General features: G+C 37.5%; 1 protein-coding gene across 3 annotated transcripts; it reads left to right on the top strand.

Annotated features, from left to right (window-relative positions):
* The first annotated feature begins 5 nt into the window (after positions 1 to 5).
* LOC140863865 (regulator of telomere elongation helicase 1 homolog) lies at positions 6 to 12,145 on the top strand. 3 transcript variants are annotated; one of them, XM_073267620.1, is made up of 24 exons: positions 6 to 224; positions 759 to 1,015; positions 1,850 to 1,998; positions 2,568 to 2,649; positions 2,731 to 2,878; positions 2,985 to 3,141; positions 3,718 to 3,894; positions 4,038 to 4,165; positions 4,290 to 4,335; positions 5,047 to 5,188; positions 5,280 to 5,434; positions 5,590 to 5,681; positions 5,756 to 5,863; positions 5,959 to 6,027; positions 6,477 to 6,563; positions 7,443 to 7,502; positions 7,606 to 7,721; positions 8,282 to 8,339; positions 8,455 to 8,560; positions 9,304 to 9,371; positions 9,484 to 10,023; positions 10,390 to 10,535; positions 11,264 to 11,352; positions 11,665 to 12,145. In XM_073267620.1, exons 1-23 carry the CDS (start codon positions 123 to 125, stop codon positions 11,349 to 11,351), a joined length of 3,081 nt encoding a protein of 1,026 aa, XP_073123721.1. In that variant the 5' UTR covers positions 6 to 122; the 3' UTR covers position 11,352; positions 11,665 to 12,145. The 3 variants fall into 3 exon arrangements, with proteins under 3 accessions (XP_073123721.1, XP_073123723.1, XP_073123722.1); XM_073267621.1 differs by lacking the exons at positions 6 to 224; positions 759 to 1,015 and having other exon boundaries at positions 1,863 to 1,998; positions 2,568 to 2,653; XM_073267622.1 differs by lacking the exons at positions 10,390 to 10,535; positions 11,264 to 11,352; positions 11,665 to 12,145 and having other exon boundaries at positions 9,452 to 9,713.
* The last annotated feature ends 2,507 nt before the right edge of the window (positions 12,146 to 14,652 follow it).

The raw sequence follows: 14,652 nt of genomic DNA, 5'->3' as shown, positions 1-14,652 counted from the left end.
GCGCTTTGTTTATAGCACAAAACACACAGCAAAATGGCGGGAAGAGGAGCTCAGTGCTGTTAGGGCTCCAAGTCCAGCATAATTCTCCACATAGCGTACTTCGAAAGTTTTATCAAATCAGCATGCCCACATACAAAATCAGGGGAATCGATGTGGATTTCCCTTACGAGGCCTACGATTGCCAGATCGTTTACATGGAAAAAGTTATCCAGTCTCTTCAAGACGTATGATTGCTTAAATTCCGTTTTGTTTTCATATTTCACGCCGCCTGATTGTTTAGTATAACGTTTTTCTCAGATTATTCGCTGCCACACCCAGTACAGGGGTGAAAAGATTCAATTAAATGTCTGTCTCAGGCTTGTAATTTTTTCCCCATTTCGCAGCAGCTAAAACTGTGGTTGTCTGATTAAGTCAGACACGCAAAGTGGCTTTGTTAGATGCTACGCAATTTAAAGAATTATATTTTGCATAAGAAATAACCTCTTTTTTTTTAATCAAGTGAGGATCTTTAATATTATGGATCATTATTTATTTCTTTCTGGGTTGGATGTGTGAATTTGGTCTTAAAGATTTATTTTTGTTTACGAATTCGGTGTGTTGGTATTGTTATTCTTATTTCCTGTAGATACCATATGGATTGTTTCTCCAGATTCTGTGTTATGCTTGGAATTTCCACAAATAAGATGTTCATTTGTTACACTGTTTCATCCATGTTATTGAAATCTCATTCAGTTATGTATAACCGATAATGATGCCAGAAATGTAATGCACTATTGGAAAGTCCCACTGGAACCGGAAAGACGTTGTGTCTTTTATGTGCCACATTAGCTTGGAGGAAAAGTTTGGGTGATTTTTCAAGAGGTTGGAGTGAAAGAAGTCATACAAGAGGAAGCCAATTTACAGATGAAGAACTGTCGCAATCCCGATCCTCTAAATATCCGACCATAATCTACACATCTCGCACCCACAGCCAGATTCGGCAAGTGATACAAGAGCTGAAGAGGTCCAACTATAGGTCAGCTCTATTTGGTTATAGTTTCTTTGGAGTTTGAGGACCGTTTTGTTCAAATGCCTTTGCTTCATGAGGCTTCCAGAAACGGGAACTCATGGGGTCACTAATTATGCGTTTTTTGTTTGTGTGTTTGATTCCTCATGAAATGAACATTTATAACGGGGTAAGGGATGAGCAGGAAATGAAATGTATTACATAGAAACGAAACATGAAACATTCTGACTCCGAGGGGCTATGGACTTTGTCGAGATGTATCTACCCTTTCCGTTCGAATATAGTTTCGCAAATAGTTTTTGCTCGCTGTGAAAGCTTATTGAAATCTAGTGAGAGAATTCTTCTGATTATTTACTTGCCGTGCATTCATCTCTTTCAAGAGCAGTTCGATTACACCATTAACAATTTTCCTTTTGGTTTCTTTCAGCAGTTCATTGCAGGTTTTATGCCCTGTTAATTTTCTAGCCGCTCCTGTTTAAAAGTTGATTCATTTTCTTGTTCATACCTGGATATTTTTTGTACCTTGCACTCAGTAAGGACTATGATTACATGGGATCTAGATGCAAAAATTGACAACTTTTCCACAGGAATAATTCATTGCATTTTCCATTCTAGAACAGATTTAGGTCTGGCATTTGTTACTTTGTATATATTCCACTGTAGTTCATATTCATACCATGTGACTGTTAGACATTTGGGACAGTTTCTGATTATGTTCTGGTCCATTTCAACTGATACCAGTTCTCATGAATTTTGGATGGAATGACATTTACATTAAGTAACATTTATATCTTTGTCTATAGATATATTGAACTAACTTAGATTAAACTCAATAAAGTTCAGACCCAAAATGGTGGTGTTGGGATCTCGAGAGCAATTGTGCATTCATGACGAAGTAAGTCAACTTCATGGAAAGACGCAGACAAATGCTTGTCATGCCCTATGCAAAAAACGTACCAAAAGATATTGTGCTCACTTTTCACGTGTTACAGGTATGCGATACATTTTGAAGTAGTTAGAGACATGCTTCGCTACCATGAATATGAATTTTAAGCTGTGTTTACATGCCAAGGCTTCGGAAATTAGTCAGTCAGTTATCGTTCAAAATGCATGATGCTAAACATGGACATTATTTTTAGAAAACAAAGCAATTTTAGTTATTTATGACATCGAGAAGGAATGAATTTAATGAGAATGACATTTACAGTGAGCAAACGATTACTGGTGTGCAAATGTTGCACAAAGTTAAATCTCTTGGCCTTTTAAATTTGTGGCTGATATAGTGTATATTGAACATTTAACCATTGTGATTCTGTGTTTAGTTGTTTATGTCCATATTATAATATTTTCGTCTGCTTCCTCGTATAGTCGTATTGCATATATCTCTTGGCCTTTTAAATTTGTGGCTGATAGAGTATAATTGAACATTTTGATGCTGACCATTGTGATTCTGTGTTCTGTTGTTGACGTCCATATTATAATATTTTGGTTTGCGTAATGTATTGCGTAAATTACTAAATTATGGACATACGTTATATAATTCCCTCTATGTTGTTTACAGAATTTTTGAAGAATAATTCAAGTCTTGGAGATGATCCAATTGATATTGAGGACTTGGTCAATCTTGGGAGAAGCTCGGGACCGTAGGTTTACTCGTTTTAAATATTATTTATAAGAGGCAGTTGATAAAGCTGAATTTGCACATGACTCCTCCGCTGTCTTAGGTGCCCCTATTACCTGTCGAGGGAGTTGCACAAAGCTGTTGACATCTTATTTGCACCCTACAACTATCTTATTGATCGTGGAAATAGAAAATCACTAACCATTGATTGGAATAACAGCATCCTCATTTTTGATGAAGCTCATAACTTAGTACGTTGACTGTATCATTGTTTTTTCCTATTACGTTTTCCAGATTTCAGGAACAAATCAATCTTCTTATAAAAAGCAAGTTCTGAAAATTATTTGACAAATGCAGGAAGGTTTGTGTGCTGATGCAGCCTCTTTTGACCTGCCTTCAAGCCTATTGTCAGCTTGCATATCTGAGGCGAAAAATTGTGTTGATCTTTCTATTACTAGAAGGGACATGTCAAATGATAAATCTTGTAATCCGGATAATTTTGCTATTCTCCGAGGTAAAAAAATCGCATTCCTCTTGATGATACCTTCTCAATTAATTGGTTTTTAACTAAACAGTGGTGAAGCCAATCCCTAACACGCATTAACCATTCATCCATCTCAATTAATATTGTTCTCCATAACAATAGTATCTGTTTTGAAATATATTCAGATGTAGTGGCATGCTGACTTGAAAAGAGCTTATTTCTTCTTAGAGCCCGTTTGGATGAAGTTGTAACTTTAAAAAACAATTAAATAAGTCCAGTTTTTTTAAATGTTTTTATTAAAAAAAAAAGCGATTTTTACGTTTGGATAATGTTGAAAAATGGTTTTGTTTTTTATTTTGACGTTTGGATAATTAGAAGCAAAATCTCAAAAGCTAGAAATTCTAGCTTCTATTTAGCACTTTTTAAAGTGTTTTTTTAAAACAGCTTTTGTTACCTAACATTACAACTTTTTTAGAAAAGCCCCCCCCCCAACCTTTTTCATCCCTTGGCTTCTCCAACCAAACGCGCTATTATTCATGCATAGTCTAAAGTTGGTTTTCCCAAGATGTTAAATCATAATTGTCATTAATGCTGGTGTTTGTGCAGCCCTTCTAATGAAGCTGGAGAAGCGAATAGCTGAGGTGCCTATTGAATCGAGAGAGTTAGGGTTTACAAAAGCTGGGCCCTACATATATGAGCTATTATCTGAGCTAAATATAACTCAGGAAACAGCTACCATGCTCATGAATATCATCGATAAAGCATGTGTGCTTCTTGAAGAAGGTAAGCAGTTTCTGAATTGACTGTCAATACTCTCTTTCTATTCCTCTTTGCAGTTTCAACTTACTAGATGAGATTGTATTCTAAAAGATGGAACTTAGCATTATTTATGATCTTACATAGTATCTATCTTATACTTTCATCAGATGCAAACACCAGTGAAAGTGGAGGATTGAATAAAACGAATGGATTTGTTTGCAGATTAGAGAGCATGGGTGACATTCTTAGACTAATTTTTAGAGATAACAGTACTGCTCACGCCCAATACTATCGGGTGAGTTAAATTAACTCCCTTTGTTTTATATTGATATTCTAGATTTACAAGGTTTGACAGTTTCATGTCAACAGGCTACTTCACCTGCGCATATTTACTGACATGGTACCTTGACCTTTGACAGCTTCATGTCCAGGAAGTTGAAGCTAAAGTTGCAGATGCCTTTAAAGGTAGCTTGTGAACTCCATTCTCATTAAAGGATAAACATCTAGCATTCTAGCTTTACGTTTCCCCTTAGTTTGTATATTTTCTCGTAGTCTGCACCATTTGTCCAAGAATGTGCGGAGTCTATTGTTATGGCATCTTCTTGCAGTTAATTCTAATTAAGGCAGTGATACGTTGGTCTTCATGATGCACATAGAATGTGGTCACGAACCTACCTGTTGATTGATATCGAATAGTTTGACTCACTTCAACAGTATCATTTTATTCTTGTCAATGATCATTTGATTGCTTAATTACAAGTTCATCATTTCATAAAAGTTTGAGTATTACGTTCATACACATGCCTTGTGCCAAATTATATCCGCAGAAGAACATAGTACTTGTGCATTGAATCATGCTCATGTCTGTTTTCTGTTCCATCTGTTCAGTAGGATGTGCGAATGAATTCTGTGGAATGCCCTCCATTTTCCATTCTTTATTAGTCTTGTAGTCTTAGATATGCGATTGGACCATACATATATTTCATCAAACCCGTGACCTTAGTGCTTAAATCAACAAGGACATTATCTTTAATCCATCTTTATTTGAAATTGAAAGTTCACTTAAGGCTGTAAAACTTTGTTTGCAATTTTAATTTTTACCGTAATTTGGAAAATGTGTGAAATACAAAGCAAGTGTTCTGATAAGGGCTGATGAATTGGTGTGGGAGAATTCAGCGAAAACTTCAAGAACATTTAGCTGGTGGTGCTTCAATCCGGGAATCGCGATGGAAGAATTCTTGAGACTGGGTGTTGGATCCATCATTTTGACATCTGGCACATTATCACCGCTTGATTCATTTGCAGAAGAATTGAAGTTGTGAGTGACTATTCATAAAGGCAGTGATCTCTCAGAATCATTTTCATAATTGCTCTGGTGAATCATCTGCTGACATTTTTCCACGTCGCAGAGAATTTCCTGTTCGTTTGGAGAATCCTCACGTTATATCAGGAAATCAGATATGGGCTGGAGTTGCACCAGTTGGGCCATCTGGCTATTCTTTCAATTCTTCTTATCGCAATCGTGGTTCTGTTGAGTACAAGGTGGAACTTGGCAATGCTATTGGTATGCATATTTCACAGAGATATTTTTGAATGGCAGATGTTTGGAATATACTATAGACAACATCTATGTAGATCTTTATATCAGTAAAAGAATGTCTACTGAATTTTGAGTAGGAATTTGAATGAGGACATACTAAATTCTGATTGATGTCTCAGTCAATTTTGCAAGAATTGTACCAGATGGGCTCTTGGTATTTTTTCCATCTTACTACCTTATGGAGCAATGCATCGACTGCTGGAAAACTAATGTAAGGCATCTAAGTTCAGTTATAAAATTGGTTTGCCTGGATTTCCTTTGATCGATGAAACCCCACATTTGCAGGGCCAACAAAATTCAGCTAATTCAAATACAATCTGGGAAAGAATGTGCAAGTTCAAGTCACCTGTTGTGGAACCAAGGCAAGCCTCACTTTTTTCTCTGGCAATTGAAGTAAGTTGTCTGAATGCAAGATTTGTTGCTTTATGCTTCTTCTGTTTAGAAGTTTTATCTGAAAATTTTTGCCCAATCCATATATTCTTGAACAGGATTATATGAATAACTTAAAGGAGGCAACAACTTCTGGGGCTATATTTTTTGCTGTTTGTCGCGGAAAGGTGTGGTATACCTGAGTAAATTTGCAAGTTTCTTTTGTCCTCCAGCTTACATGGCTTGTTTCATTTGAATCTTTATACATGCATGTTTGTATTGTTGAACCATCCAAAAATCACATTCTTCACTTGTATTTCAAAAGTTTGTAGGTTTCTATGCCTGATCTTGTCACACTGCAAAAATATTGGCATGATCTAATTTGTCATCACATGTCTCATCTGGATTTTTGAACGTATCTGGCAAACTTAGCTGACATTTCTACGAGATCTGATGGTAAACTATTTGGCCCATTTTTGATAAATCCTTTCAAACGGTTTAGTATGCTTCATTACTATCTTTTTTCCTTTATTTGGTTCTTAAAAACTGTATTTCTTCATAAAAATGGTACCAAAATGTGTCTGCTGCTTCATGTGTGTAAGATGAACTCTGTTATAATTTCTATCATATATTATAGGTGAGTGAAGGCTTGGACTTTGCTGACCATGCTGGCAGAGCTGTGGTCATCACTGGCTTACCATTTGCTGCCATGGCTGAACCCAAGGTTTGTTCTTTTGTCCTGTATACAATATATATGACCGTTTTCCGCTACCAAAGTTCACTGGCCTCAATCTATCCTAGACTGGGTTAATCTGGGCTGGGCCTGCCAACTGGATAAGGGTAGCTATCGAGTCAAAATTTAGGAAAACTGATTATACCTGGCGGGGTTAATTTTGGCCCACTGTCCAAACACCCAACCAGTTGACTGCCCTATCGAGTTCGCTTGTCAATGTTAACTTCTTTCTTTACTCTTCACATGTGGGAATCTGTCAAGGTCTGGCATATAATGCCACATCAAAGTGTTTTATCATTATTAGCAAATTTTCAACACCTGCGATGTACGGCCTTATCCAATACAAGAAATACCATGCAGTATATAAAAAGAAAAGCTTATTCACTGACTTTTGCTTTGTGATACATGAAATGAGAACTATTTTCCTTTTACAATGTTGTGTTTTCAACTTAGTTTTTTCATTTTTTTCCTTTTTTTTTTGTCTTGTATTTTCTAATAGCTAAATCGTGATCAACATCTTGCATGTTTTTTCAGGCATATTTGTACACCTTTAAAAACTTTTAAGGCTGTAAGATGAGTCGTTTCTTTCCATGAACCACATGACTTGAATTTTACAATCATTGAATGTAAGCTTATATAAAAAATCATACAAAAGTTCTTTAGTTGGTTTGCGAGATTTTTGTTACTACGATTTGGCGCTGACTAGATAAATGACCATCATGTTAATTTAGAAAAAATATATGTATAGCGGTGAAATATAACTACCATTTCATTTTCAAGAAAACTGAAGGTGAGATGACTCTCTAACTTGCTTTAAGGAACTTTTTCATGTTGCTTTAAGGAACTTTTTCATGTTATGGCTGGAGACAGGTTCGCCTGAAGCGTGAGTACTTGGATCAACAGGCACACTCTAAAATGATCAACATCAAGGTATTTCTGGTTGCTAACATATTTAGATAAATGGGTCTTTTATGTAGCAATTTTTTATGCTTAACTATCATGAAAATTTACTGATGTCTCTGTGAAAGGACAGGGTTTGACTGGAGAAGAGTGGTACTCTCAACAAGCATCACGGGCTGTAAATCAGGCTGTTGGTCGTGTCATTCGTCATCAACATGATTATGGAGCAATTCTATTTTGTGATGAGAGGTAGTTGTGGTTGATGACCGCATCTTTGATGCTGATGCTAGAGTTGAGGAAATTATTGTGACCTTAGGATCGCAAGTCATTGCAAGCTTAGTTTCTCGAATAAATTAAATTGGACACCTTCTTTTGTCACTGTTTCTCGATGGTGGACAACATCCCATCGACCTTCAAACAAATATTCAGTTTCCGGTATTGTTAGATTGCAATGGGAAGTCTTTTTTGGATACTTCAAATCAACCATGCTGGAAAACCTGGAGAATTATCACATCTATAAATGCTTTGACGCTTTTGATCACCGTAACCATATTTTTTCCGTGTGCTGGTTATATAGGCCCATTGACGATTTTTTCCGTGTGCTGGTTATATAGGCCCATTGGCGAAGCATTTATTGAAACCTAGTATTTTATTGACTGCTAATGTAGTATCGATTGCAATCTTTGTCCACTAAATGTTTACCCTCTGTTGTATAATATGATTATTTGGCTTCAATTGTTCAAACATGTATGGATATATTTAAGGTCACCATGAAACTATTTATAATTCATCTTCTTAATCATAACCAGGTTCACATATTCGAACCGTCAATCTCAAATCTCCCGGTGGATACAACCTCACGTCAAAGTAGGTTTGTCTGTATTGTGTGTGTGGGGGGTGGGGGTGGTTTGGTGGTTTGTTTTGTCTCCTCTTCTGTCTCTCTTTTTTCAAAAAAAAAAAAAAACTTTAACTTGTGTTGCAGTGTTACTCGAAATTTGGTGATGTAGTTTACACATTGACTCGATTTTTTCGAGATGGAGGAACTCGTGGCCCTACGAAACTAGAATTGGCGCGAAGTGAATATCAGGGTAAGGATTTTTTAGTTTGCTAATGCCTAATGTCAAGTGCTAAATTTTCTTGTGCTTGTTTCAATGTATTTTATGAAAGATCTAACACTCATTCGTGTCATGTGTAAATAAATTTAAAGAAATTTATTTTTCTCCTGTATAATGCTTAATAATCCTGTACGACATGCGGAGTTATTGTACATCGCAAAGTAATGTGGTTCTGAGTCATTATATGTCATGTTTTAGTTAATTCTTAGTGGGCTTGTAAATACTGAAATGTTTGTCGGTGCTTGGGTATTTATGAGTCATGAGATGCTCTGCATTGCAAATTCAAGAGCATGTGCAAACTGCAAAGTTAAAGTCCTTTTCACTTTGCATATCGGCGTACATGATTTTCATTTAGAAGCATTGTCTATTGCTTGAAATTGTGTCCTTTGTTCATGTCACAAATTGATAGAGGGCAATATGGGCACATATGGCTTTGCTAATACAAAGGATAACCAAATTGAGGGGAGCCCCAGTGGAACTTTAGAGAAAAAAGTTGATCAGATGAAACTATGCCAATATTAACCTAACAAATGAATGAACACTTTTGTGGATATAATGTGATGTTAATTTGACGAAGTTTGATTTAACAGGTTTCATTACTCTTTTGCTTATTATAACACGATATGAAGATACAGTTTAGTGTTTTATATATTTCCCAGAATACCATCGGATATATGGATAAGAACAATTCTGTAGTTACATGTTGATCATTGCAGAAAATCTGAAAGTTTCAGAAAGCCAACTTCTGGGCAAGTTTCACCTTAACAAGCCTCTTGTTCCCCAGGTAAATGCTAGTTTGCTATTTTCCCGTAATTCCATTTTATTCGGATTTGAAGTGATGCACATGCTTTATTCGGTTGTTAGATGTTTCCTTTTTCTCTCCGAATTGTCTTCAGACTACACCCATACACCCAACTTTCTCCTTGGAGACAGCATCTTCTGTCAAACAAATCAAACAAGGAAATATTTCTGGCAAGCTTAGAGAGATAGTTCCTGCCAACCGCTCACATCTGACTCCAGACAAGTCTTTTCAAGATTCAACGGTGATTTGCTCGAGTGATTTAAACCCAAGGAAAAGAACTTTGATCGTAAGTGCAAACCAAAAAATTGATGGTTTGGATGAAGATACTGGTGAACTGATTGCACCTTGCTCATCGAAGAAACCTAGCTTATTGATAACAGGGCCCAATCAATCAAAACATGATGAGAAGTTTGAAATGCAGTTGAAAAATTTACTAAAATATGAACACCTTCAAGTGACCGAGAATTTCAGTTCTGAGAATCCTCAAGAAAATGTAGAAGTCCTGGTTGGTGATGAATTTTTTTCCCAAAAGAAAAATGTGGCACTTACAAATCGGGAACACTTACACAAGGATGTTGTTTCTCAGACTGTGCCTCATAATGACGAGAAAAGGGGATCAGCTTTTCTCTCTCAGGTGGAGGGTTTTTCTTCTTCTTTTTCCTCATTATCTAGGATAGGATTTAACTAGGCATCTGCATTTGGGAATGTTTTATACTTGAAACCGCTGCCGGTGAAAACTGGTCACACTCTTGCTACTTAGAGCTGGAAGATAACTGTAAATGCAGATGCTGTTGAATGAATGCATGTTTTTACTGTTATACCTGAAATTGATTGAATCATTTTGGTAATTGCTCTCACCACTGACTTTGCATAAGTGTCTTTGCTGTTGTTCTACAACATCTTGATTCTGGAGTACTACTTTTTGACTCTTCTAAGTTCTAACTTGATAGTACTTTATCATATGTTCCAATCTAACAATCTATTTACATATGCCTCGTAGGTTCGAGAAAAGCTTGATGATGCCGAGTATAAAGAATTTGTGAACTTTATGAAGGCACTGAAGTCAAAAGCAATGAAGATCGACCTTGTTCTGCAATCAATTGCAAGATTATTTTCTTTTCCTGACAGGATCTCACTTCTTCACGGGTATCATATATATATGTCATAATGTTTTTCTTACTGTCATCTATGATCTATCTCCCATAGTCTTTTGGTCATGCTCTAGCTCTGGTCCCCAAGCAGTCTGGTTTTTTAACCACTCTTCATCTCAGAGTATGTATTCCCCTCAGTGATGCTCCACAACGTTGTATCTTAGGATGAATTGGACATGGAAGGAGGTGAGCATGTTGGGAGGAGGCAAGATTTGACTCCTCGTCCAAATTTATTAAAAGAAAGTGGAGATCATAAGTTCTGTAACAAATGTTTAAAAGTGGGTAAAGGTTATGACAGAGAGAGGAGAAAGTGGTGATGGAAAGTGGATTGTGGAGATGTAGAGATGACACCAAAGTGCTTAATATTGTTCATTTGTTTCTTTACCTATAAGGAGGAACTATTGTAGATAAGTGGTGTTGTTTTGCTCCTCCTTGGTCACTATTAGTGCGAGACATTGAAAAGAATTATTTCTGGTGACAGTTAACTCTTTGGGTTGGGAGGAAGAGGTGGAGCACATGTATATGAATGCTTTATTTTACTGAATATTTAAAGATATTCATTGTTTTACTATCCCTCGCTGGAAAATGGGGATAAGGGGAAGAGTTTTTTGGGAGCAAAGGTTTCTGACAGCATAAAACTTCTTTATCTGCCTCGGATTTGTTTATGATTTCTTGAATCGACAATCATCAACTTCTCAATTAGCTTTGTTGATTGTCTGACAGATTCAAGGAGTATGTTCCAGTGAAATATCAATCTTTGTATGAACATTACTCATGCAAGGCCACAGACAGAAATGAGGGTGTAATTTAAAGTAAGGAATTCTCCCTTGCTGCAGGAATTACATTGTTCTGAATGCCATTTATTATATACTTTCAGTTGCTATCTTGTTTCTTCCCTCTATCACAATTTCTTGACCAGAGAGTATGTATTTACTATTTGTTCCAGTTAGGATTTTTCTCTAGTGAGAAGAGGCTAAAGGTTCTTGTAATGACAGTCCTTGCTATCTACATCATGGGATTGATCATGAAACCCGAATTGCTCCCTAGCTTAAATAATTCCTTTCTTTTTTGGATCACCTAGCCAAAGTGCCGTTGACATTATACTACCTTGGTTTTGTTTACAGAGGAGATGAGAAAGGCAGACCCATCTTGCATTAGAAAACAAGCTGATCCACACGGTGCAATTTTCGAGTAAAAGGAGCTTCATAAGTGCTATCATGTTTAAGAAGTTCTATCGGGTTTAAACAGGGAATAATGATGCCAAATTCGAGCCAATAATTCAAATGACCGTGGAAGGCATCCAAGATGCAACACATGACCCCTTAACAAAGAAGGATCAGCGAGCAGTGCAGCGAGTAAAGAAGTTTGGTCCCAGTGATTCTTTTAAATCACTTCTAGCAAAAACTGAATTTTGTTTATATTTGACAAAAGGCATTGTTGACTGTTGGAAAATGAAAATAAAATGCGCCACTTCACCAGGTCTTGTCTAATCTTATATTTTATCATTTTGGATATTGTAAATGTATTTTAAAGTCTATGGATGTAACTCTTAACGTAGAAACCGAACTTTATTGTACATCAAGATACTTTGTACCTTAATAAGAGTCAAATGGCCTTGCGTTTCTCTGATCTCATTTGTCCGATTTAACATGTCTCATATTGCGATGCAATGTCTCTTTTGGAGTAACTGTACAGATAAAAGATAAAGCATGCACTACTATATCCATTATCCACTACTATATCTCATGCATGAATATGACATGAATCTTGAGAAATTTTTGTGGTGATTTTTCCAATGATTTTTTAGTTTTATAATTGCAATATACCTATGTGGCAATGCTCGACTCGTGCGGTTAATGAGATGGTTGTCTGATAGGATTGTTCACCTGAGCTCAAGATATCAAGCACAAACACAAGTATGTAAAGCAAGCAACTCAAGCAAGGAACGTAAGTATTGATTTATTTCATAGACCCAGAGTAAAACTCTGTATAGTGTTTACACACTCCCCTAGCACAGCTAGTACAAATCTCAAGATAACAGAATGACCCTCTCACACGCTCCTCACATGTTCTTATAACTACTTCTCCCGCCCTTCTCTTTTCTTCCTTCTAGAATATACATGTATTTTGGGCTTTTCAAATTTATTCTGGCCCAATTTATCTATCCCCGTATCAACACCATCCCCCTCAACATTAGCCTTGTCCTCAAGGCTAAACTCTGGAAACTGAGACTTCAGTACCGCTGCATCCTCCCAAGTTGCTTCGTCCTCTGTCTGACCCTTCCATTGTACCAACCACTGTAGAACCTGTTCCATCCCCCTATTTTTGAAGCGTCTAGCCAACACCACAGCTGGTGTGTACTGAAAAAATAGAGCTGACTCTAAGTCTTCTGGAAGGTGTGTTGTGCTCTCTGTAAGATTCCCCACAACCCTTTTTAAGCAAGAAACATGAAAAACAGGGTGAACTCTGGATTCTTTGGGTAAATCCAACTCATATGCCATTGCCCCAATCCTGCAAACAATTTGAAATGGCCCATAATATCGACCTGCCAATTTCTGATACATTCGTTTGCTAATGGATTGTTGGCGATGCGGACGTAATTTGAGAAATACCCAATCATCCACATTGAATACCACATCCCGCCGATGTCGATTGGTTGTCATAATCATCCTCCGCTGTGCCCGATGTAAATTAAATTTCAGTTGGATCAAAAGCTCGTCTCTGTTTTCGAGATCTTGGGACACTGCCGCCACTCGAGATTCTCCCGGTACATACTGCAATATGGATGGTGGCTTACGGCCATACATTGCTTCGAATGGCGTCATGCCAGCTGATGATTGGAAGGTAGTATTGTACCAATATTCAGCCCAAGAAATCCAATCCGCCCAAGATTTTGGTTGTTCACAAGCAAAGCAACGCAGATACGTTTCCAAACATCGGTTAAGCACCTCCGATTGTCCATCTATTTCTGGATGGTAAGAAGAACTCATCTTCAATATTGTACCCTGCCTCGTAAAGAGTTCCTGCCAAAAATTACTTAAAAAAATTGGATCTCTATCACTCACCATAGACCTCGGGACCCCATGAAGGCGGATAATCTCTTTTGCAAATGCCTCAGCCACAGATTTAGCAGTGATAGGATGTCGGAGTAGAATAAAGTGGGCTGCCTTAGATAACCTATCGACCACCACCATGATTATATCAAACCCTTTGGATTTTGGTAATCCTGTAATGAAATCAAGAGCGATATCCTCCCAGATAGCTGCAGGCAGCGGTAAAGCTTGCAAAAGACCCGCTGGTGAAGTGGCCGAGTATTTTTGTTTTTGGCATATGATACATGCGGCCACAAAACGATACACATCCCCACGCAGACCCTGCCAATAAAAAATTCCTGCAATTTTCTTGAGGGTGCGAAAAGCACCCGAATGTTCGTCCATAAGTGACGCATGAAATTCCTCCAATATTTTGGGAACCCAAATGGATGTTTTTGGGATTACCACTCTGTCATCATAGAATAGTCTGTTGTTGAGCAAGGTAAAATGTGAAATCTCAGTAGGGTTAGTCTGTAGTTTATGAATAACCCCTTGGAGATATGGATCTGTCCTTACTGCTGCCCCCAGTTCTTCCCACTCAATCCATATCGGCATAGAGAGACTCGCCAACTCACCTCCTTCATTTTGACGAGATAAAGCATCAGCTGCACCATTTGATTTTCCAGCCCTGTACTGAATTTCAAAATCATACCCCAATAATTTGGCCAACCAGTGTTGTTGGTCAGGGGTATTAATCCGCTGATGTAACAAACACTTCAGGGATTTGTGATCAGTAAGAACCACGAACCTCCGCCCTTGCAAATATGGTCTCCAAAACTGAATGGCCATCACCAATGCCATGAGCTCTTTTTCGTAGGTGGATTTCGATAAAACTCTTGCAGAGAAAGCCTTGCTGTAAAAAGCAATAGGCCTCCCCTCTTGAGATAACACAACTTCAATCCCTTTTCCTGATGCATCACACTCTACCACAAAAGCTTTGGCAAAATCTGGTAATTGCAACACAGGGGCAGTACATAAAGCAAGATGTAGTTGTTCAAAAGCCCGTTTTGCTGCCATATC

This window comes from Henckelia pumila, chromosome 4, assembly GCF_033568475.1.
Source record: "Henckelia pumila isolate YLH828 chromosome 4, ASM3356847v2, whole genome shotgun sequence".
In the NCBI taxonomy this organism is placed as follows: domain Eukaryota; kingdom Viridiplantae; phylum Streptophyta; class Magnoliopsida; order Lamiales; family Gesneriaceae; genus Henckelia; species Henckelia pumila.
This window is presented reverse-complemented; position numbering and strand designations above follow the sequence as displayed.

Bases quoted from the DNA above. Each gene is read 5' to 3' on its own strand.
- LOC140863865 (XM_073267620.1), top strand. From the start codon at position 123: ATGCCCACATACAAAATCAGGGGAATCGATGTGGATTTCCCTTACGAG. The intron at 5,189-5,279 runs GTGAGTGACTAT...TCCACGTCGCAG, and splicing joins TTTGCAGAAGAATTGAAGTT to AGAATTTCCTGTTCGTTTGG. The intron at 10,536-11,263 runs GTATCATATATA...ATTGTCTGACAG, and splicing joins AGGATCTCACTTCTTCACGG to ATTCAAGGAGTATGTTCCAG.